At 41.9% G+C, this 25,631-nt stretch overlaps 1 protein-coding gene across 1 annotated transcript in view; it reads left to right on the top strand.

The window, feature by feature from the left end:
• Positions 1-14,368, top strand: part of Nipa1 (NIPA magnesium transporter 1) — a 39,937-nt gene extending 25,569 nt beyond the window's left edge. Inside the window, exons 4-5 of the mRNA XM_021167566.2 lie at positions 7,288-7,448; positions 12,948-14,368. Of these exons, the coding sequence (XP_021023225.1) occupies positions 7,288-7,448; positions 12,948-13,459 (673 nt within the window). The 3' untranslated portion in view covers positions 13,460-14,368. The remainder of the gene's footprint in view (positions 1-7,287; positions 7,449-12,947) is intronic.
• The last annotated feature ends 11,263 nt before the right edge of the window (positions 14,369-25,631 follow it).

Here is a 25,631-nt window from a genome sequence, read left to right as displayed (position 1 = left end):
AGGCAGAGGCAGGTGGATTTCTGAGTTCGAGGCCAGCCTGGTCTACAAAGTGAGTTCCAGGACAGCCAGGGCTACACAGAGAAACCCTGTCTCAAAACAAACAAACAAACAAAAAAACAACAACAACAAAATTTTTTTTCTAGTAAGCCAAGCACTTGGATGTGGTTTGTCTCCATAGATACTAATACTGAAATTTGATTTGCAGTTCTAAATAGTGATCACATCACTAAAAGCGATTACTGAAGCAGGTGGGGGTGGCGCAAGCCTTTAATCCCAGCACTCGGGAGGCACGGGCGGGCAGAGCTCTTTGAGTTTGAGGCCAACTTGCTCTACAGGGCAAGTTCTGGCTACACAGAGAAACCCTGTCTTGAAAAAAGAGAAATGGGGAGGGAAAGCTTGGGATTAGTACAGCTCTCCCAGGACTGGATTTGTTACCACCGAATCGACTGCTATAATGTGCAGTTCTGTTGCTCCCTCGGCCTAGTTTGTGAGCCTCACGAAGGGGGTTGCTGCGGAGACATAGACAGTTAAATGCACAAAAAGACAACTTCAGAATACATGTGACCAAATTTAGTAGAAAAAAAAAAGTGAGAGAAAATAGAGCTGGCTCCATGGTTGAGAGCACCGGCTGTTCTTCAGAAGACTCAGTTGGGTTCCCAGCACCCACACGGTAACTCACAGCTGTCCCTATTCTAGTCTCAGGGCCTTCACAGCTACTAAGCACGCATGTGATACACAGGCATACGTGCAGGCATAAACCTGTTGACAGAAAAACAAGTAGGTAAAACATACTTAATATCTGTGACAATAATAGAGGATGTGAATGTGATGACAGCACGTGACATAGATGGGGTCAGGAGGGCCACTTTGGTGACTGCATCAGTGCCCTTTGTAAGAAGGAAAGACCTGAGCTCACGCATTCGCTGCACCCTGCCACATGATTTCCTCCACTAGGCCGTGGGAGTCAAATGCTAAGCAGATTCCAGTGCTCTACCCTTGGATCCTCAGCCTACAGAATGGATCTAAATAAACCTCTGTTCTTTGTAAGTTACCTAGTTTGGGATACTTACTTATAGCAACAGAAATGAACTAAGACAAGACTGTAATTCCTAAGACTAGAAATAAAATAGGGACATTTCTACAACTATGTAGAAATGAAAATAATTAAATGGCATCAGATTAGGTAATTTAGGAGAAATGGACACATTCCTAGAGAACCTACTGAAACTGTTTCAAGAAAAAAAAATACAAATTTCTAATTCTTATTTTAAAAAAAATAGCTCCAAAAAAGAAAAGGCAAGGAACAAAAATATTCACTGATTATTCCTATTGTTTGGAAAATTTACGTATGCATGCAATGCATTTTGATCAGCTATCTTCCCCCTTTCCCTCCCCTCTAGTGCCTCTCTGATGCTTCCCAATGTTTTCCTCCATTCTATATATATATGCTTTAGAAAAAAAATTAAAACACCCACCAAGTCCACTTAATGCTTACCTGTATGTGCTCAAATGTAGGACCATCTCCTGGAACATGTTTCCCTGGAGCATCGTCCCTGAAGAAAACTTACTCCTGTTTTTGGATGGCAGTATATGAGTCCCTCCCCCACCCATGTTAGAATTTTGCTTAGCTTGATTTTGTACAGGCCTTGTGCAAGCAGTCACAACCACTGGAGTTCATGCATGCTATTAACATCACTGTCAGGTCAGGTAAAACCTGTTTCTGTACAGACACCCAACCCCCCTGGCTCTTAGTCTTTCTGCTTACCCTCTCTTCTGCAATGATCTCTGAAGGAGGGGTTTGATTCCCATGTTCCACTTAGAACTAATCATTCCACAGTCTCGTAGTCTCTGTACATTGATCAGTTGTGGGTCTCTGTATTAATCACCATCCACTGTAAAAATAAGTGTCCCCTACTGCATATGTAGCTGGAGCCATGAGTCCCTCCGTGTGTACTCTTTGGTTGGTGGTTTAGTCCCTGGGAGCTCTGGGGGTACTGGTTAGTTCATATTGTTGTTCCTCCTGTGGGGCAGCAAACCCCTTCAGCTCCTTGGGCACTTTCTCTAGCTCCTTCATTGGGGACCCTGTACTCAGTCCAAGAGGATGGCCTAGTCAGTCATCAATGGGAAGAGAGGCCCTTGGTCCTGTGAAGGCTCCAAGCCCCAGTGTAGGAGAATGCCAGGGCCAGGAAGTGGGAGTGGGTGGGTTGGTGAGCAGGGGAAGTGGGGAGGGGATAGGGGCTTTTCAGAGGGGAAACCAGGAAAGGGGATAACATTTGAAATGTAAATAAAATATCTAATTTTAAAAAAAGAAATAGAAATGAAAAAAAAAAAAGCATCCCCTTCAAGAATTGGGAGACAAACTCATTTATGCTGAGAAAGCCAAGAACTTAGTGGGTAGTTAGTTATTATGTCCATTTAGCAGAACGATTACAGATTTTAGCAATTCACAGGTTTTTGTTTGTTTGGTTTTGGTTTTGGCTCAGTTAATTCTTCCATCTTATGGTACATAAAGTGGTTGGTTAGTCTCATATCATCTTTTCCACTCTTAACCCAGTGGGCATAGTAACCCAGTGCCAAAGTCAATCATTATTGGAGCTCAAGTGCTCACATCTGGGTAAACTTATTATTTCTCTTTCCCTATAGAATTCCTAGCACGTTCCAGGACTGATGGCTACTGGGAGAGGTGGAATCACTTTTCTTCAGAGATACTGGCCCTGAGAGACTATCCATGCAAACGGTCTCATACCATGCTCATACAGACAGTGTTAAATGTTCTCAGTTGATATGAAAGGGAGGGGCAGGAAGGAAGGGGTGTGTAGAAGGAAGGATGGGAACATGACATTGGGAGAGAAAAGTAGGGGCTGGGGTGGGAAGGAATTAGAGAGATGGAATAGAATCCAGTATACTGAGTCCAAGTACACATGTATGGATACTAAATAAAAATATTTAATAAAAATTAAAGTTACATAGTCAGTAGAACAAAGGAAATGAAATAGGAATAAATTTCACAAAAAAGGGCAGTCATACCCTGAAAACTAGGAAAGTCTTTCGCAGTCTTCAAGCAGATGCTAGTGCCAAAAGATATTTCTGAGTGTACTTAAAGGAGATATAATAAATGGCCCATATTTTACAGGCCAGGAAAAAAAATATTACCATAGTAGTGCTCTCATTAATCTGTAGGGTCCGCCCAACTCCATCAAAATCCCATCTGAATTCTTCATAGAAATTGGCACACTGTTCCTAAAATTTATATGCATATGGAGAAAATTTTAAATAGATGAACAATCTTGAAAATATAAAGAAAGCTGGAAGAATGACACTTTCCAATTTCAAGACTTCTTTCAAAACCCAGTGATCAGGGGCCAGAGATGGCTCAGCAGTAAAGAGCACTGACTGCTCTTCCAGAGGTCCTGAGTTCAATTCTCAGCAACCACATGGTGGCTCACAACCATGTGTAATGGGATCTGATGCCCTCTTCTGCTGTGTCTGAAGACAGCTATAATTGTACTCATATACATAAAAAAAATAAATCTTTAAAAAACAAAACAGTAATCAAGCTGCATGCTGTGGTGTGTGCCCGTAAGCCCAGCCCTTGAAAGGCTGATGCCAGGAGACTTCAAGATTGAGATGAGACTGGATTTCATAGTGAGCCCTCATCTAAAATAAAATAAAATAAAATAAAATAAACACTATGGAAATCAAAACCTGGATTATGGCCAGGTATACAAATTGATAAAAATAGGATTGGGATTTCAGAGATACACTGACAATCTTACTTATTTCTCACCAGAAATACTGAACTAACTCTATAAGAAAGACTAGGCTTTCTAAAAAATGTGCTGAAGGGCTGGGGTGGTAGCTCATGTGTGTCCGCTTTTGCCATGTCTACTCAGCATTGTTCTGAGCACATGCAAGGTCCTAAGCTTGATCCCAGCATTGCCAGAATGGAGAAAGAAACCAAATGGTGCCAACAAACAGGCTGACATTGGCAGGCAAATATTCAAAGTTGTTGCTTCTATCTCACCACACAAAAAGGAACTCAAAATCTGTCCAAGAGCTAAAACTGGCAGACTCCTAGAAAAAAAAAAAAACACAACAGTTTAAGTCACTATAATTTTTAATCAGGGAATGGGTTATTTAAGTATGATACCAGAATCACATGAAGAAAAAAATAAACTATATACCAAACTTAAAATGTCTATTCTGCAGAGAAATGAAGGTTGGAGGGAGACTTGACTGGGAGGTCAAGGTGAGTGGCAGGATGGAGTTGGGGTAGACCTAATCAAGGTGCATTGTATCTTGTATGAAACTGATAAAAAGAATAAATTTAAAATAAGTAGTGATCTAGTGCAAAGACTCGGCAGGTAAAGATACCTTTACTGCCACCAGGTTTGCTGCCAGACCTGGTGGATGACCTACGTTCACTCCTAGAGTCCACATTAAGTAAACAAACTCCCCTAAGTTGTCCTCTGACCTCTGACATAATGTGTACTATAGAATTTTCGTGCACACACACATACACAACACGTGAATAAACATTTTAAACACTATGTTCCAGAAATTGCCATCAAGAAAAGAACATTCACAATAGGAAAAAAAAATGTCTCAAATGATGTGTATGATAAGGAGTTTGTACTTCCGTATATAAGACTCTTACAAGTCATCAATAACCCACTTTTACGTGTGGCTATTACATTCTGGTCTTTTGCAGTGCGGTGGGAGGTGATCTGGCCTTGTGACTCAGGCTCATTATCTTTCTGCTTTTGTTTATGGCAGGCCCTTTCAACCATGGCACAGTCTGACGGCTGTCCCAGGTGAACCTAGCTCTCTGTTTTTTGTTCTGTGACCCTCCCCCTTTTGTTCCTGATTCTTTGGGCAGCAACATAGACCCCTACCTTTATTACTTTTCTATTGCTGTGACAAAGCACCCTGATCAAGGCAACTTAAAAAGCAAAAAGTGTTCACTTTGGCTTACAGTTTCAGAGAGTGAGAACCCACAATGGCAGAGCAAAGGGATAGCTGCAGAGCTCATTTGTTGATCCATAAACAGGGGGCAGAGACAGCACTGGAAATGGTTCCAGCCTTTTGAAACCTCAAAGCCCTCCACCAGCTTCACGCTTCCTCCAGCAAGGTCACACCCCTTAATCCCTTTCCGAACAGTTCCACCAACTAGGGATCAAGTAGTCCGAAATATGAGCCTATGGGCGCCATTCAAACCATCCCAGCCCTGATTTAAGATACAGGCATGTTTTGCCATGGTTTTCTTATTATATTATCTCAGCAATGCAGTTTACTTTCCAAACTGGATGACTAGGCCTCCTTTAGGGCGAAACTGTAGGTACAGTATAGTATACTGTGTTGACTTCGCACAAAGTAGTATAAGACAGGAGGTGGGAACTATGTGCAGGTATTCAGAAAATGATAGCCTCAAGTGTGGTGTGTTAACAGGGTGAGCCTTCCAACTCTGGTCGCTAACCTGTGCCTTCTTACGCCTGGTCTGTCTAGTCATCTTCCATTCTCTTTATTTACCAAAGTACAAGTTAAGGATTTCTCAGTTCACTTATATGGCTTAGTATATTTCTTCCAAAGTAAATGTAATCTTAATTTACAGTTACTAACAACCCCCCTCCCAGTATTGGATAACTAGGAAAGGAGAGCCACTGACCGAGAGAGAGTCTAGAGTCGAGCATCCTCACCTTACCCAGGCACCTGTTAAGGGCATCTGAAAACATCAACTGATTCTCTGCAAAAGACAAGTTTTTTTGTTCCTCAGTTACTGTGACTCAAAGCTACCTCCTCCCAGGGCTGAGAGGAGCCCTGCCCATCCACTTCTTCAGTCTTCTCCTGCAGCCACCTACCTCTCTCTCACTCCCCTGGGAAGGCAACGTTTAAGTTCTAACCATATAGTCTTAATTTTATTTATTTTTTTCTGGTTTTGTTTGTAAGTATTTTTAATTATTTTTTTTTTAGTTGGGACCCAGAGTGATGGGTTTCATTATGACCCTTCATGGACTTGGTTCTTTCTCTACCCACTGCTGCCCTCTCGTGGCCGCTTTCTGCTTGCCGTTCGCTCGGATTTCCCAAGGCAGCCCTCCCTTCCGCCCTTCTGTTGGTTCCAGTTCCCTCTTCAAAGCCTCGCTTTAGACCTCTGCCTTCCTTTTCCGATGACTCACTTTCCCAGTAACATCGCAGGCTGGAAACTGTGTTAATGCCCAGCCATTGACAAGACATTTATGATGTGAACTGCCTGAGTGTAGTGGCTCATGGGAGACTAAAGCAGAGGCCAGCTAGGGCTACACAGTGACGTTCTGTCTCGTTTAACTTTGTTTCCCTAAAAAATACAAATGATAATACACACTAGATGATTTTGGGTACTTTTTTATTCCCCTGTCAACTGTCTATTGTCAGTTCATTTCAGCAAGAATAAGGGACATTTCTCTTGCTTCTTCATTAGCTTGTAGCCTTAGCTTCTGTGTGGATCCTGTCTGGGGACTATTGGTCAAAGTAAATAATCCAGTATAACCATGAACCCATTGCATCCTGTTCTTGGATGGTCACGTCCTCTGAATATCTTCGGTATTAATAACAGCACAATAGGAATGACCTAGTGGAAGCCCATTTTTCCCCATTCAGGTTGGATGCTGATGTTGTAAAGGGAAAAGAGATGAACACACTGATACCTACACATTACCTGTATTTGAAGAAATAGTGCCAGATCTTTTAAGTTTTGAATGTTAGTGAGAAGTAACCATCTGTATTCCTTCTTCCATTACTTCAGTTGCTGTTAGCATTTCTGAATTTATTTATTTATTTATTTATTTTGTGTGTGTGTGTGTGTGTGTTATTTGTTTTGTTTTTAAGTAAAGAAGAAATTTTTTTGGTCAATAATAAAATTTCCTCTTCTCATATATTTTATATGTATATGATAATTAAAACTACTCAGTGATATGAGTTACGATGTTACAATCTACATATTGGTTATGCATGAAAATGATATAAAAACCCAATTGTGCTGAAAAAAAAACCTTTAATAAATATCTAATGGTTCATTTTTCTCTTTGTAAAGAGTGAATGCTGGGCAGGGTGTACATGGTGCTCAGTGGTAAAGCATACGCAGGGCCCTGGATTTGATTCCCAGTGCTAAAATACAAATAAAAACATTTTTTAAAAAAGCAATGAAAATAAAATACACCTATTAAAAACGTATGAATCTTCTAGATAAAGTATCTTCAACTAGTAAGAACAAGTTTGACTTAAAGTGTAACGATTTCTTTTCCTTAATTGAAGGTCCATTTTAGCTTCTTACCTTCTAAAGGAAAAGCTCAACATCTTGGGCAAGTTGGGCTGTCTGCTAAGCTGCGCAGGTTCTGTCGTGCTGATCATCCATTCCCCGAAGTCTGAGAGCGTGACCACGCAGGCCGAGTTGGAGGAGAAGCTGACCAATCCAGGTAACTCGTTCTTAGCAGAGCGGGTGGCTCAGTGTGTTTCCTGAGGAAGCCAGACAGCTCATACTACCACTCTGTCCTGATGATTTCCAGCGGGGCAGGAGTACAATGTCTACTCTGATTTTTGACCACAGACCATGGTTGGCTGTCCATTTCTGTGTGTACATCAGCTGGCTATGAGGACATGCCAAACCCAACTTTCAGAGGTACTCTTAAGTTTGGTTTGATTACCTGGAGACCTCATATTGAAGCTAGTTAAGACGTCATTTCCCTTTGGTATTTTATGCCTGTTGGCTTAGTTACTTTTCTGTTGCTGCAACAAAACACCATGGGCATGATAGCTTACGAAACAAAACATTTACTTGGGCTCATGGTTTCAGAGCGAGCTTGTGGTTAAGAGTCTGTGATGATGGAGCAAAGGAATGTTGACCAGAACAGCTGAGAGCTCACGGGCTTGATCCTCCACCGGCAGGAGGCTGAGAGACAGCAATGGGGCTCGCATAACTTATTTGAAACCTCAAAGCGTGCCAGCAAGTGACACAGCTCCTCCAACGAGGCCACTCCTTTTAACCCTTCCCAGATAATTCTACCAACTGGTAGTATTAAAATATACAAACCTGTGTGGGGGGGGGGTCATTTTCATTCAAACCATCATCTCTGCAAACATTTCACATTTTAATATTTCCTTATTCTCATAAAGTTTGTATTTTCTGAGTATGAGAATAAAGACAAAGGTGTTAAAAAGTTGACAACTCTGTGAACTAGGCAAGGGTGCCCTGAAAGGTTCATACGATTTCCAGAGGAGCACATCTATAAGTTATCTTTCCCCAAGCCAGGAATGGAACTTCGGCCTATGCAGGCTAAGTCAGCCTTGCCCCTCTGAGCCGTATTCCCAGACCCCTTACTTGTGATGGGTGTGAATGTTCCCACTTATTTATCCATTTGTAACTTATATATGTATAACTATGCTATATTATTTTTATCTTTGCTATGCCTCTGTACACATGAGTACAGGTGCCCTTGGAGGCGAGAGGTGTCACACCGTCCTGGAACTGCAGCTTCACTCAGTTGTGAGCTGCTCCATTTGGGTACTGGGACAAACTTGGGTCCTCTGCAAAGGCAGTATGAGCTTTGAACTGCTGATCTCTCTCTCCAGCCTTATGTATAATTAACTTGGAAATATTAAGAACATGTAAAATATAAAATCACATGATTCTGACTTTTTTTATTAGATATTTTCTTTATTTACATTTTAAATGTTATCCCCTTTCCTGGTATCCCCTCCAAAAATCCCCTATCCCCTATCCCCTACCCCCTACCCCTGCTCCCCAACCCACCCACTCCCACTTCTTGGCCCTGGCATTCCCCTGCGCTGGGGCATTGAGCCTTCACAGGACCAAGGACCTCTCCTCCCATTGATGACTGACTAGGCCATCCTCTGCTACATAGGCAGCTGGACCCATGAGTCCCACCATGTGTACTCTTTGGTTGGTGGTTTAGTCCCTGGGAGCTCTGGGGGGTACTGGTTTGTTCATATTGTTGTTCCTCCTATGAGGCAGCAAACCCCTTCAACTCCTTGGGTCTTTTCTCTAGCTCCTTCACTGACAACTTTCTTATGATGATTATGATAATAATAATTATTATTATTCTTTCCCTTCTACCTCCTCCTGTTGTGCTTCTTTTTCTTACTCAGGGTCACAAAATATAGCTTGGCTGGCCTGGTGCTTGCTATGTAGCATAGGTTAGCCCCAAACTTGTTATGGTCCCCCTCCCTCAACCTGTTAACTGTTCACATTACAGGCATATGACACCACGTCCAACTTTGTTTTGTTGGTGATGATGATTTTATGATGTCTTTAAATATATTCATTTGTTGAGAATTTCATAATATATGTACACAATGTAATTTGATGGGCTAGAGAGATGGCTCAGAGGTTAAGAGCACTTGTTGCTCTTCTAGAGCAGTGAGTTTTGATTTGTGGCATCCATATGGTAGTTCACAATCGCATGTAACTCCAGTTTTAGAGGATCTGATGCCCTCTTCTGACCTCCTCAGCCACCAGGCATGCAAATAGTGCACACATTCCTTTTCTTCCAGCCCCATCCATACTCCACTTTACCCTCTCAACTGTTGGTGCTTTTCTTTAACCTACAGAATCCACTCAGTGCTGCCAGTATATGCATGGCACAGCTCTTGTTCTCTCTCTCTCTCTCTCTCTCTCTCTCTCTCTCTCTCTCTCTCTCTCTCTCTCCCCCTCCCTCCCTTTATCCCTCCCTCCCCCTCTCATCTAAAGGTACAAACGGCACAAGTAATTTTTGCCCTAGAGGAAATTTAAACCACCACTTAATTATCTTTCCACCCCTCCCCCCAATATACAACGTCTAACATTTCAAAGACGGAAGGTCAGAGAAAATGTTTGTAAAGGTATTTAGAGGGAGCATGGTGGGACTGGGGTGTGTATGTCAGTGTTAGAATGTCGGGACCATGGCTAAGGTGCATGGCCCCGCAGGAAGTGAAGGCGATACTTAGTGCTTCGATGTCCACATTTCTCAGTGCTGGCAGCATCACTTCAGAAAGCAGAAGCTTATGCTGCGGGGGTGGGGGAACACATACACTGTTTTACCTTATGAAGGGCAGATTTAGAGACCAAATCTGACTAGATAGACAGGGTGTCCATGATGTAAGTTTCATGAGGTTGAGTTACTGAAGAGAAAAGGCATAAACTGGCTCCTTTAAAGAGGACCATGATGGAAATGTGCTTGATACACAGATCGGAAAGTCACACATCTGGGGGCATCTGAGAAATGAGAATCTCGGGCTGAGACAGAAAAGGAAAGAGGATTTCCTGCTTGTGAACGCTTCATTCTCACATATAGCTCCTGAGGCTGCTGTCTAAGCCTCCCTCCAACCCCAATGGCTGGCGTTCTTGTCCCTTCTTTATCTAATTAGCCAGGATGCCTCAGTTGTCTCATGGCAGCCTTGGATGAGGCCAGTCTCCACTACCCTTTACTTCCAGTTCCTATCATGCCAGCCTTTTTGATTTTACAGACCCTTCTGAAATGTCATCTGATTTTGTCCCTTCTGGCATCAAGGTTCTTTGTATCCATCTTTCCATGCGTGCCAGCCCAGACAGATCCACATTCATACTGTGCTGCTGATCCTATGCCTGTACTCAGGCTGCTTCTGGTTTTACACCCTTATCTTCCAAACCTGGCCCATAGGGAGCTAGTATATTGTGCTTACATATACCACTCTTTCTGCCCTCCATTGCCAGTTGGCAAGTTTGTAGGTGAAGCTCTCAGTCAGCTTTTAACTGTCCCTCCGTTGACTCTTCCCAAGGCTGCCTCCGGTACAGGGCTAGCTCTCTCGAGGGCCTGAGCTCCTCCTACTGGCTTGCTTGTTTGCATGTGCATACTTGTTGCTGTGCATGTCTACAGGACTGATTGGCATAACCACTGGTTTCCAGATCTGTGAAGGACAACCTATGAAATCAACTTGCACCAGGAATTTCAGAGCAGTCAATATAATGGTGAACTGTATAAAGAAGCCATAGCAGGATTCTACCTTTAATGTAAATACTAAAATAGAACTATTGGAAAAGTTGGCAGACCACACAAAAGGTGTGAATGCTGTTAATATTCGGTTGACATAGATAGAAACTGACATGAGATAGCATGTTCATGACTTACTCTGAGCCTATGCTATCAGCATGAACACTTGCCATCAGCAGTATAGCCTCTCTGAAATGGAGGATGATAACTCTTGAAGTCTCAATCAGAAAGAATAACCATCCTGCAGCCTACATGGAAGTTGCATTTGTGAAAATTTTAATGTGTATGAAATATGTACAAGAACTACCCATATAACCTCTAGCTCTGATAATTTGTAACTAAATAACCAGATATTTCAGCTAGACGTCCAAGGAAGCATTCAGAAGTTGTGAAGAATATAGGATAATTTATGGTTGTGTGTACTCTTTGTACCACACCCAGACCCATTGTATGCATCCTGTAGGTCAGTGGTTCTCAACCTTCCAAATGCTGGCCCCTTTAATATAGTTCTTTGTATTGTAGTGACCCCAATCTTAAAATTATTTTCATTGCTACCTCATAACTATAATTCTGTTACCGTTATGAATCATAATGTCAGTATCTGTGCTTTCTGATGGTCTAAGTGACTCCTGTGAAAGGATCATTTGACCTTTCAAAGAGACTGAGACCCACAGGTTGAGAACCACTGAACAGGTTGAATTGGGCCTAAACACTGCCACAGTTTAAGATGATCTACTTTAGCGTACGCCCTGTTACACCTTTAGTATCATCTCTCTGTGGAAAGTATTCTATAAACATTTGTTGAAATTCACTCAGAAGGAAGAAAATTCATCTTGTGGCTGGATGCAGTGGTGCCTTCTTCCCACCGTCTCGGCTACTAAAAAGGCTGAGTTGGGAGGATCCTTTGGACTTAGGTATGCCAGACCAGTCAGAATAACAGAACAAGGTCCAGTCAGTAAGAAAAAATAAAGTCCACCATGTGACTAGCTTTGTTGTTTAAAAAAAAAACATTTATTTATGTATTTTATGTACATGAATACAGGGTAGCTACCTTCAGACCCACCAGAAGAGGGAATCAGATGCAGACCCCATTACAGATGGTTGTGAGCCACCATGTGGTTGCTGGGCGTTAAGCTCAGAACCTCTGGAAGTGCCACTGGTCAGTGCTCTTAACCTCTTAGCCATCTCTCCAACTGCCACTTTGTTTTTTGTTGTTGTTGGATTTTGTTTGTTTGTTTGATCTCAGGTTTGTAAACCTGTTTTTGTTGTTGCTTTTAATGGTACCGACGGAGTAGGTCATATAAACATTAGTAGTTATGACACTTTAGGGCAGCATTTCACATCTCTGTTGGGAGCCATGAAGGGGCTTCCTGTCAATGGAGATGGTCACAGTTTCTTCAGCTACTCCAGGCTTGGTCCTGGGAGTCCTGGGGATGGATTTTTTTTTCATTAGAGCATGTTTCCATCCATTTGGAGGGGCATTGGGTAGTTGTAGCCTGGTTAGGGTTGTATCCAACCAGAGGCAGAATTATAATGAGGTCTTTAATGGTAAAGGACTCAAGGCAAAGATTCCTAGGCATGGACATTCCTGGGAAGGCAACAGTTCTTCTCGCCTAACATTACTCTTGTGGCTGCAGTAGCTTGGAGCTACACATTTTCTGTTTTACCATGCTTGGGATCAAACCCAGGACCTTGAGTATGTTGGGCAAGTGCTCTACCACTAAGCTACATAACTGTCTGATTTTTTTTTTTTTTTGTGGAATGGACTTAGTGAGTGTTAATAAACTTAAGTTAGAGCTATTGAGTGGTTGGTTACCTGTCCTCCCTTAGGTCTCTCTCCCCCTGGTTGAAGGGGTGGCTGGAAAGGGATCGGGCCCTGGTTCAGCTCTGACCTCTGGATGGTGTTCGGGGGATGGCCTCCCTGGTCACTGTGTGCCATCTGTCTTGCAGTGTTTGTGGGCTACCTGTGCATCGTGCTGCTCATGCTGCTGCTGTTGATCTTCTGGATTGCACCAGCCCACGGGCCCACCAACATCATGGTCTACATCAGCATCTGCTCCTTGCTGGGGAGTTTCACTGTGCCTTCCACCAAGGGCATTGGGCTGGCAGCCCAAGACATTTTGCACAACAATCCATCCAGTCAGAGAGCCCTCTGCCTGTGCCTGGTGCTCCTGGCTGTCCTGGGCTGCAGCATCATTGTCCAATTCAGGTACATCAACAAGGCCCTGGAGTGCTTCGACTCCTCTGTATTTGGGGCCATCTACTACGTTGTGTTTACCACGCTGGTCCTACTGGCTTCAGCCATCCTCTTCCGGGAGTGGAGCAATGTGGGCCTGGTGGACTTCTTGGGCATGGCCTGTGGATTTACAACTGTCTCCGTGGGAATTGTCCTCATACAGGTGTTCAAAGAATTCAACTTCAACCTTGGAGAGATGAACAAATCCAATATGAAAACAGACTAAGATGCAACCAAGGGGTGGGGGCTTGAGGAACAGGCATTGGAGGGGGTCTGTGGTTCTTACTACATGTCAAGTAGAAGAGACTCTCGGTGAGAGTTGCCTGTGAACTAATAATCCAGTGGACAATAGGCTTTGCACCAGGGTGAGGTCCAGACCTCTGCAGCACAGAGCTCCCGATGGTTGGTTGGGTGTAAACTCTCTCTGATGAGACAAATTCTGTTTTCATTTTCATTAACCTAGAAGCTTTCATTCATTAATTGTTTAAAACATTTTAACATCATTTACCAGAAGATAAGGATGAGGTCTTTCTAGTTAGTCTTTGTAGGGGAGCAGATATTCGTAGAGTACCTTGGAAAAGGAAGTGAAATCTGGCTCTGTACAGTAAACGTGAGTGACTTGTGCTTGTGTTAAGCATGTATAGCATTCAGGTATTTTACTCAAATAAGCGGTATGTGAATCGAGTTGTTTTTAGTCCTTTAACAACCAGACTCTCCTACATGTACCCCCAAAAGCCGAGGTAAGCAGAGAGAGAGGAGTTAATGGCAGTGACGCAGAGTTCCATCGACAGGGCAACTGTCCGATAGCTCACATCAGTTTTAGTGCCTTTATCATTTGAATTATTCACTTAATTTAACTATTATTGTGTATATTGTTAACTGTTCTAATTACAGATATGTAAAGTAGTTAGAAAAATACTATGGTCAGTGGAAGATAGCAAAAATCTAAAGCTAGAGGACAATTTGAAAATTGACCCAGATGTAGATTGTCATCCAGTTAAGGACAACTGAGTAAGTATGAAGAGATATTTAATTTGCACTTAACCTCTGTTACTTGGATTAATTATGAAAAACACCTGCTTTCTGTTTCAGACAGTATTGTGTCCATTCAGAAGAAATAAAGTATTGAACTTGATGCTAAGGTTGTTACATTAGAGACTGTCTCTTTAGTACACACTGCAAGAGTTTAGTAAAAGTGCCTCAGCCAGGCGGTGGTGGTGCAGGCCTTTAATCCCAGCACTTGGGAGGCAGAGGCAGGCAGATTTCTGAGTTCAAGGCCAGCCTGGTCTACAGAGTGAGTTCCAAGACAGCCATGGCTACACAAAGAAACCTTGTCTCGAAAAACAAAACAAAACAAAACAAAGTAAAAGCACCTCAATCCAGGAACACAGTTTAGGACTTTTTCTACAAAGTGTCATGTGTACTTTCTAAGGGAGTTTCTAGCAAAGATGAAAACAATGTAACCTTCTCATTTGAAATGATAGAACCTTCTATACTTTCTTACTGAGCCTCTTCCTAAACCTCTGATTGTATGCAAGACCCTGGGCTTCATGGCCAGCATCAAAGAGAAACAACAAAACAAAACAACCTTCTTAGATGGGAAATAGTTGTTAATCATGCAGTATTTTAGATCAGACATGGTCCATCCCTCTATTCCATAGTAACCTTCCTGTGCACTAAATTGGAGGAAGATACAAGGCAACACAATATAGCATCGTATTACGATGCTGTATATTCTACCTGCTTTGTTTTATCTGAATGGAATAGTCCAAGTTAAAAAGAATGGGGTTGAATAAATAAGTTAGGTGAAGGAGAACATGAATTTTAATAATACCCAATTAAACTCCCCACTAAGACAAAAAAAATGTGCTTTTCCAGATAGAAGGGGCATTTTTAAAGTAAAGACCCAAATTATAACTGGATGTTGGTGGCATATGCTTTTAATCCCCAAAGGATTAAAATGTCTGAGTTTGAGACCAGCCTGGTTTACAGAGCAAGTTCCAGGACAGCCAGGACTAGACAGAGAAACCCTGTCTCAGCCCATCCCCCAAAAGACCCAAATAATAGTTCTCTGAACTGTAGGGGGAAAAAAAAGAGTAAAATAGTAGTTTAGCATAAAGGAATCTGTTTTCTGGCCATTTGTCAGACTCAATAAAGTGAAAACATGAATAATGATCTTGTGTATCAGTCAGTAATTTGTGAAGAACAGCAACAAAGTGATTCAAACAATTGAAAACCTTGCATAAATCAGTAGTTAGTAAATGTTCGAGTTCATTCTTCTTTGTGTCAGCTTTTGAATTTTTTTTTCTTTTTTGGTTTTTCGAGACAGGGTTTCTCTGTGTAGCCCTGGCTGTCCTGTAACTCACTCTGTAGACCAGGCTGGCCTCAAACTCAGAAATCTGCCTGCCTCTGCCTCCCAAGTGCTGGGATTAAAGGCGTGCACCACCACTGCCTGGCTCTTGAATTTTTTTTTTAATCACTAGTATCTTTAGTAATATAAAACTTAGTTTATTGAACAGAACATAAATGGAAAGTGTTATGCAGCAGGATCTGTATAATTTTAATACGAAAGTTTCTGAGGTAAGAATATAGCTATAATAGTACAGTGAATTAATTTATAATGTGGAAATTACCTTGTTCGTTTTTGCTACTTCCCATGGAGTTAGTTTAAGTGCACCTGTTGATATATCTGAAGTTTCAATCTACAATATACCATGAATATCCAAAGGCTAATATTTCATGTGTAAAGCAAGATTTTATAGTATGAATAGTTCTCCTAAGGTTCTGGAACGGCCAGATCACCCAGGTTTACATCTGGTTAGCAGATTGCTTCAGTAGGTTTCATGCTTTTGTTCTGGAAGAGCAAGTTATCACAATTAACTTCCAAGTAATGATCATGAATAGGGCCTAATTTTCAAATTTAATGTAGTGCACATGGATGTATACTTACTATTATACAAATCCAGTTTTTCACAATTCACTTGGAAATGCAAAAGAAAATATAATTTCCCAAGTCAGAGCTCTGGGGGGAAATCTAGAATGCAAAAGAATCTCTCACTGGTCTCTCGAAAAGTGAGTTTATAAGAAAAACTTTTGCCGGGCGTGGTGGCGCACACCTTTAATCCCAGCACTTGGGAGGCAGAGGCAGGAGGATTTCTGAGTTTGAGGCCAGCCTGGTCTACAAAGTGAGTTCCAGGACAGCGAGGGCTATACAGAGAAACCCTGTCTCAAACAAACAAACAAACAAGAAACACTTTCATTATCATATAGTTTTGGGTTTTCTTTCTGATAAAACTTAAGAAATCATGCCTACTATGTACTCCCCCCCCCTCAAATCTTTAAAATCATTAAAATAAAAAATTTTGGAACAACTTAGAGAATTACTCTTGGAAGATATTTAAGCCATTACTCTCCTCTTCTTTTTGGACAGTGCCCTTGCTTATACATATCTTTCTATTTGAAAAGGCTTTTTCCTGTTGTAAGTATTGATCAGGTATAAAATCAGTATAAAATCAGGTAGGGATAACTGATGATAGAGCCCAGATCCATATGGAACATTTTTCTGGTCTGCACAAAGGCTCTGTGTGTTCTAGAGGAGGAAGACATAACTGCCTACACTGGAACCTTTGGAGAGGAACTGTTTCATTGCTGATCATTGATACTATCACTATAGTTGTTTCTACGAAAATACCAATAAAACATATTTCACTGCTCTCTCTGTTCAACTATAAGATTCCGTTTCTACTGTTTAAGCCATTTTTCTGCTTTTTAAAAATTTCCGAAATAATCATAGGAATAATATATTGATCTTTCCCTCTCATTGAGTCTCACATCTGTTTTCCTCTCTCTTTTTGTACTACCAGGAAATTCAGACGTGGGCATTATGCATGCTAGGCAAGAGTTTCCCTTGAGCTAGATCCCTAGCCTGCTCGTGTGTACTTAGCTAGAACCATGCTCAAACCTGCAGTCACAGATCCTCTTCCTTTGGTCCTAACAGTCCAGTTCTTGGTTGGTGCTGTGCTGAACGTTTAGAAGCTAGTCTCCAGGCTCTGTCAAGTACTCAGATGTAGTGACTTTTAGGTGTAGACGGTCTGTTGAAACAAGTGTTAGTGAGCATCAACTATTGCCCGCTGCATAATTTTTCTCTCTTCATCCCCTTAAAAGGGTCTTGTTGTGTGTCTCAGGGTAGCCTTGAACTGTGTTTCCTCAACCTCTCCAGGGCTGAGATTACAAGCATATGTCATTACACTGGGCCTCCTGCATAGTCATAATTTTCGTTAGCAGTGATACTTTTATTCCAGACTTGCCTAGCAGAGCAGTGCTCCTCTCTTGGATAGCTACTACATCTTAGTCAGTATTTTTGTGATCTTTAAAAGGCATCATGATGGTATGAATTAGATCTAAGGAAGTATTCTCAGTGTGACTGACACAAAGGAGCTTGTTAGTCTGTTAAGCAGGGCTGGAGAGAATCTTGGTGTTAAGCCTTCTCAGGGACCAAAACTGTACTATCAGCTCCTTAGCACAGAGTTTCTAAGGACATAGCCACATTTTTCCTATGTTTTACTTATAGTCACTGCTAGATTCTGTTCATTTGAGTTGGCAAAAGGCTACTTGGCTCACCAGTCACACCATCAGCCTGTTTACCACATATTTTTTTTGTATTTCTCACTTACACGTGATAGTTGTCACTGGTGAATTTTAAGAGTCTGTAATTTTGCTCATAGGTGATTTTTCGCATCTGGCAAGATCCGTATACTATATTATCCATGCAAGAAAATTAAGAGTTATAGAAATAGGAATGAACATTCAGCCCAATATTACTACTCACTTTTTATCATACACATTTCTCATATGCAATTAAATGCAGCAAAAGAATATTTTTAAAAGTAACAGCTGTTGTATCAAAAGATATCTATTAAAAATGATATTATATAGAAAAAAAATGACCATGTAAATAAACATCTATTTCAAATGTACCCAAAGTAATTTAAAAGTATAGTTATAGGCCCATGGAGACAGGAAGGATTTATTTGTTTGTTTGTTTGTTTGTTTGTTTTTTAATTTCTATATTTATTTCATGTTATATGGGCTGTTTTTCCTGCATGTATGTATGTGTACCACCTGCATGCAGTATCTACCAAGGCCAGGAGAGGGCGGAAGATCCCTTGAAACTGGAGCATCTGCAGGTTGTGCTCCACCATGTGGGCTGGGAACTCAACCTGAGCTCTCTGCAAAGCACCCGGTGCTTTTAAGCACCGAGCTATCTCTCCAGTTCCGGTAGACTTATTTTTTTCCCCCAATTTTCTCCTGATTTGTGGATATATATGTGAATATTTTAACCTTTCTGTGCCTCGGTTTTTCTACCTCGAAAGTTGTAGGAAGGTCCTCCAAAATTCATTCTAAACCGAGAGTACCTTCACTTACTCTCTGGAAATGGCAGGTGGGAGCATCATGCTCAGAACTGCTGGGAAGCTTGCAGACGTTGGAGTCTGATCAACACTGTGCTGTAGAGCATGTAGCTCTGAACACCAAGCAAGTGAGGAGAACCCTGGGTATAAAGTTTGCGTGATTCCCTAAGACTTTAATTTTTGTTTTAAGGGTTTACATATTTTGTTGGAGGAGGAAATAAAACATGAACTTCAAAAATAATGGGAAGACCAAATTATGATGACGTGATGAGTTCCTTTGTGGTCTGCTTGGGTTGTGTGCTGTACGTGGAGCCTATGTGTCCCATCAGTTCTGTAGCATTGAATTTCTCATGAGACATGCTGAACTTCCAGCTTACCAGGGCACCTTAGTCCTGATGATGCCAGGCAGATGTCAGGAACTCCCGAAACACTAACGCCAAAGAGTCCCCTTGACACATCCCGAAGGCTGCTTTTGTCACAAGGCCTTGCATTTCAGCCCATCCGTATTTTTGCACTTTATGAAAGTTTAAAGGTGTGGCATTTCGGTTGTAAACCTGGTTTAGCTTTTTAAAAGGATAATTATTACTTCCTCATGAAATGAATATAATGAGAGCAACAAATTAAATAGAATGCCAAATGATGGTTCTGTAAAAGCTTTTTCACATAAATGTAGTGGGGGCGAAGTTTCCAGTTAGTACACACATACATATCTATCAGTGTCTAAGACTTGCTTATATTTTCCTTCATAGAAGTAGTCATAGCATGTTATAATTGCCTTATGTAGATAAAAAAGGCTCTTAAGTTTTACAATAATATTTATTATTATGTATATGTTTTAAAATAAAGTAACATTTCTAGCTGAGTCTGTGTTGGTTTTTCTCAATGCTTGGAATTCTTATGTACTCTGAGGTTCTAAATCATCCCAATGTATCGCATTTTTGTTGTTTTATTTATGTGCAAGCTGGGCATGGTGGTGCATGCCTTTCATTCCAGCACTCAGGAAATAGAGACAGGCAGATCTCTTGAGTTCAAGGCCAGCCTGGTCTCCACAGTGAGTTCCAGGACAGTCAGAGCTACATAAAAATAACTTGTCTCCAAAAAAAATTATGTGTATTTGTGGTGTGCCTAAGTATATTTATGTGTGCCATATGCATTTAGTGCCCAAGGAGACTAGAAGGTGGCATTGGATCTCCTGGAACTGCAGCTTTCGGTGGGTATGAACTGTCCAGTGTGGGTGCTGAGATTCAAACCTTGGCTCCCTGCAAGAGCAGCAAGTGCTCTTAATCACTGAGTTATCATGCCAGCCCATAATACAGCAGATGTTTATTGTATAAGCTGACAACATGACTGCTCCATGATACGGTTAAGCCGAAGGATTTTGTTATAGATGTGAGAGAGAACAGCCAGAGGCATCTGGAAGAGTCCAGAGCAGAGAGAGAAAGGAACAGGCTGACCATGGCCAGCAGGCTGGACCTGGGGAGGGGGGCAAGTGAAGAAAAAGAGAGGACTAAGAGACAACCCAGAGAGGGGGACTAAAGAGAACACCTCACTGAAACAGCAGGTTGGAGGGGGAAATGAGCAGCTGGGGGAGGGGAGCTCCTGAGCTGGAGAAGGTTTATGGTAGGAGAGGAGGCGAGAGAAGAGCTGGATACTTGGGATACTGAGAGAGCATGGAGGACAGCATGCTCTCTGGGATGCTAATAGACATCACAGGTTCCCACATGTCCCTTCTGCCAGAGGTAAGGGAAATGGCTCTTTCCTAGAGGGGAACCAGCTTCACAAGTTCCTGAGGAATGCTGGCGTTTGTCTTGCCACCTGAATTTGGGGAAAAGGAGTTTCCTTTGGACTTTACATTTATTAGTTTACTTGTGTATTTTGCTTAGGGGATGTATTCTTTACTTTCATGTTACTGTGATAAAATAGATTTGCCTTAAGGACCAGTAAGTGTCATTTATCTCAGAGAGATAAGACAGCCTGTGTGGGGATAGGACAGCAGGTAAGTAGCGGGAGGGAGCTGGCTGATCACATTTTAAAATCTGTATGCAGGAAGCAGGGAGAACATGCAGGAAGTAAGGCAAGGCTATAAACTCTCAAAGCCTGCCCCCTGTGACATACTTCTTCGGCAAGGTTCTACCTCCTAAGAGTTCTATACCTTCCCCAAACAGTACCCCCATCTGTGGAACAAATGCTCAACTACATGAGCTTACAGGGGACACTTCTTATTCACACCTCCACAGCTGGCCTCTGGACCACATAAGTTCATGCATCTCATGATGCAAAACTGTGTAGTCCAACTTCAAAAGTCCCCATAGTCTTTTAACACTTCAAAAGTCCGAAGCCTCTTCTGAGACTCGAGGCAACCTCTTACCTGTGACTCGAGTAAAATAAAAAATTAAAAAAACAAAAAACAAAAAAAGCAAATTACATAGTTTAAATATAAAAAGGCACAAAATATGCATTCCCATTGCCAAAGATTGGGTCAAAGCTAGTCTGAAACCCCGCAGGACAAACATCAAATCTTGCAGCTCCATGTCAAGTATCTGGGTCTTCAGTTCCCAAGAGCTTAGATGCTCTGCCGCTCCAGCTTTGCCCTCCAAAGCACAAATGTTTCTCTTGGGCTGGTTGTATCCTTGTATGTAGCTCTGCTTGGCAGATGTCTAACAGCCCTGGCATCCCCAGCATCTTGGTACTTCCATCTTAACATAGGCCTAACACCATCTGGACTTCATTCAGTGCCCTCTCAAGGACTCCAACCTAATCACACATGGCTTGACCTTAGTGATTCAGTCTGTAGAGAAAGAATGTAAAATCCTCTCCTTTTCTTTCTTTCTTTTCTTTTTTTAAAGATGTATTTATTTATTATATGTAAGTACACTGTAGCTGTCTTCAGACGCACCAGAAGAGGGCATCAGATCTCATTACGGATGGTTGTGAGCCACCATGTGGTTGCTGGGATTTGATCTCAGGACCTTCGGAAGAGCAGTCAGTGCTTTTACCCACTGAGCCATCTCACCAGCCCCTTCCTTCCTTCCTTCCTTTCTTTCTTTCTTTCTTTCTTTCTTTCTTTCTTTCTTTCTTTCTTTCTTTCTTTCTACCTTTCATGTCTCTAAAACCAGTTCCATATGGACAACACTGCTAGATTTGGTTACTGTTAAACCTTTGAGTTAAGAGGAGAAGAGATGAAATCCTCAATTTCCAATAAAGTAAGCTGTATTTGGGTATGCACCTGAGACTAGCCAGCCAGCTGTCTTACCGTACATTCAGTTTTAAGAGAGCAGCCCCTGCTGACGGCTTAAAGTCCCTTTTATAGGAGAGCGAATGTGCTCACAGGGGCTAGAGAGTTGGCTGTTATACAGCCCAAGGAAGAGGAGAGGCTGTAGAGATGGCTTAGTGGTTAAGATCACTGGCTGCTCTTCTAGAGCATCCGGATTCAACCCCTGTCCCCAACGTGGCAAACTCAGAACTGCCAATCTAGCTCCAAGTGGTTTAGCACCTTCATACAGTCATACATGCAGGCATACATACACCAGTGCATATCAAATAAAAATAAATCATTAAAAAATACAATAAAAAAGAAGGAACAAGGGTAAGGATGGAGTTGCAAAGCAGTTATAGCAGATCTAAGAAACAGGAACTTATTTTTAAATACAAATAGAAACCTTAAATTGCAAGCACTTAACACATGCACAAACAGAAACTTATTCTTTAACAAACAGAAACCTTAGCCTGCACAGGACGAGCAGAAACAACTCCTCCTCCTCCTCCTAGTCCTCCTCCTAGTCCTCTTTTTCCTTCTCTTCTGCCTCTCTCTCTCTCTCTCTCTCTCTCTCTCTCTCTCTCTCTCTCTCTCTCTCTCTCTTTCTTTCTTTCCTAGAGACAGGGATTCTCCATGTAGTCCTGGCTGTTCTGGAACTAGCTCTGTAGCTAGGCTGGTCCTTGAATTCACAGAGATTCACCTGCCTCTGCCTCCCAACTGCTGGGATTAAAGTTGTGCCCTACCACCTGGAATGGTGGGGAGAGGGGGATGGTTTTGAGACAGGGTTTCTCTGTGTAGCCCTGGCTGTCCTGGAACTCACTTAGTAGACAAGACTGGCCTCAGAGATCTTCCTGCCTCTGCACCCACGTGCTGGGATTAAAGGTGTGTACCATCATGTCCGGCTCGGAACTTTCTAAATTATAGATAGAAACCCTTACTTACAAGGACTTAACATAGGACACACAGGAACTTATTCTTAGCTTTTGAAGGATATTTTTTTTTCCTGTTTTGGTCTCCCATTAGCCTGCAAGGTATATTGTTCCTGGTTTTGTTTGTTTGTTTTTGTTTTTTGTTTTTTTTTTTCGAGAGACAGGGTTTCTCTGTGTAGCCCTGACTGTGCTGGAACTCACTTTGTAGACCAGGCTGGTATTGTTCCTGTTTTGACCACAAGTTACCAGCTTAGGACGGAACCCTCCCTACCCGTGTTCTACAGTAGCAGAAGTTTTTGTATGCTGTTGCTTTTTAGAGGAAACCCATAAAGCCTTCTTCCATAATTTGGAAAGCTTAGCTGGGTGGGGTCTTGCCCTGAGGTAACCCTTCTCATTCTAACGCTGAGCCGCAGGCTTTTCTCTAATGGCACCGCCTTCTTTAATTAACTATTACCTTTTCAGCACAGGGCTTGGCTGTAGCTTTAAGCTTGGTTGCTCTTTTCCTCTCCAAGCTACACATTTTTCAGTTCATTCTACTCCGCTAGTTGCTAGGACTGCAATTGAAGTGTCCCCACGAGGCAAAGCTTTAGTCTAGATTTAGAGTCTGATGGGAAGAGGAAGCATGCTAGGGCAGGAAGGGCACTTGGGTTTTATTCTAAAGTGGGTGGTGACTGTCTTTCCCCCACCCCCCATCTGCTGGGCCACCCCCACTCTCTTGAGATTGGTTAGTTCAAAAAGAGTTTGCACAGAAGAAATGAAGGAAAAGGAAATGAGCCTGAAGCTTTTGCACAACTGGTTTATCTCAGGGGATTAAAACAATTGATTAAAAGTCTTTCAAAGCAGGAGAGGTACAAACAAAGGTTTGAATCTTCTTAAATACACATTCCACAGTTTTTGCTAGGAAAGACTTTTCTTTATAAGAAAAATTAGCAATAACCATATCCCATACTCAATTTTATATTGTCTTGAAATGAAAATAGTCAATTTCTTACTTTAGCCTCATCATGAAAATTCTCAGGAAATAGGCAGAATAGGCAATCAGATTCCTTATAAACACATCACAAAAATGGCCTTCAGCCTAGCTGCTACAGTCCTTGTTCCCCTCAGAAACCTGGTGAGCTCTCCCTCCACTTCCCGCTTTACTCTTAGAATTGCTGTAGTGAACAGTTCAAGGACGGTGGTTGAACTCCATTAAGGAAGTGGGTAAACTTCTAAGCTCTGCTTATGTGAACATTTAACCTGTCTTCTAGTCCAAGGCTCCAAAGTCTTCCACATTCCCCTCAAAACTAACACAGGCTGTTCACCGCAACAACCCTGCCTTTCTCACCCACACTTCTGTATTACTTTTCTGTTGCGATATAAAATACCATGACCAAAAGCTGTTTAAAGAAGAAAGAGTACTTTGGCTTTCAGTTTCAGAAGGGTGGAGACTCCATCACCGTGGGGAGGACAGGGTGTGGCAGGAGGAAAGATGCTGGCTGATGACATTCTGTATGTATGCCCTGAAAGCAGAGTGGAAGCAGGGAGTCAAGCTACCGCCACCAGTCATGCATTTTCAGCAGCAGGCTCCTTCTTGTGAAGCTTCCAACCCCACACTGCCACCAAGTCCAGCCAATGTTCAAATCTATGAGTTGGTAGAGGACGTTTCTCATTCAGACCACAGCAGGAGGCATATTTATTATATGTGAAGGAATTCATCCTGTGAATTCCTCTCCTAGTTCACAGAATGCCTTATTATTCTATTTTTTCATATTTTGAGTTGTATATTTTATATTTTAAGCTCAGAAAAATTACAAGTACCATAGCACACTTTTAGTACTCTAAGCATCACCAGGAATCTTGCCATTAAAATCTTTCTTACTGTCCTATATGATTTTTGCTCTTTTGTTGTTGTTGCTGCAGATACAACCAATCCTTTTACACATACAGCATTTTTTTTAACTAGCGTTCTTCCCCTCCAACCTGTTATTTTAATTAATGAGAAAAAGAAACATCTATTCCTCTCATATAAGGAGGGCTCAGACAGACCAAGGAAAGATTCCAACAAGTTTAGTAAAATAAAAATGGATTAGGGTTACTTATATGACTATGGATAACATGGAACATTTCTATCACCCGCAATTACAGTGTCATGCACATGAAGTTATTTTATATGGCTGTAAGTTTACAGCTGAATAAATGCAAACCTGTGTTCAGAGCACTAAAAGCAGTAGAGATGACTACTCACTAAGGTAACTTAAAACATAAACAAAACCAGACCTTGTCCTAATGAGGAATTCTGTTAGTCTTGGAAAACACCGTCCAACTTTGGAAAGAATGGCTTGTGTTGGTGCAGGGTGGCACACAGAACAGCTTTAAGATGGAGTTACTCTGGCCAGGATTTGGAAAAGTCCCTCTGTAGGACACAAGGCCTTGCACAAGTCAGAGCAGCATTCTACCATGGAGCTACACACTCAGCCTACTGGTTTTGAACCTTGGATGCTAGTTTCAGGAAGGGCTTTTTAGTTGGAAAAGTGGAGAGAAGAGTCAAGAAACAGTTTGAAACTGGTGCATTCCTGTTGAAAGGGTCTATGGGGTCTATTCATTCCATTTTGTCTCAACTCAGAAACTAGGCCATAGGTTATGTGTGCCAGGAGCAGACCATGAATCCAGGGCGTAGGTCATCTGCTCCAGGAACAGACCATGAAACTAGGCCATAAGTCGTCTGCTCCAGCAGCAGACCCCAAAGTCCAGGGACAAGATAAAAAAAAATCCCCCACAGGAGGAACAGCCTGAAGATAGCCACGTGAATAGGAGATTCTTATC

This window comes from Mus caroli, chromosome 7 (genome assembly GCF_900094665.2).
Source record: "Mus caroli chromosome 7, CAROLI_EIJ_v1.1, whole genome shotgun sequence".
In the NCBI taxonomy this organism is placed as follows: Eukaryota; Metazoa; Chordata; class Mammalia; order Rodentia; family Muridae; genus Mus; species Mus caroli.
The sequence above is the reverse complement of the archived record's forward strand: the minus strand, read 5'-3'. Positions and strand labels throughout refer to the sequence as shown.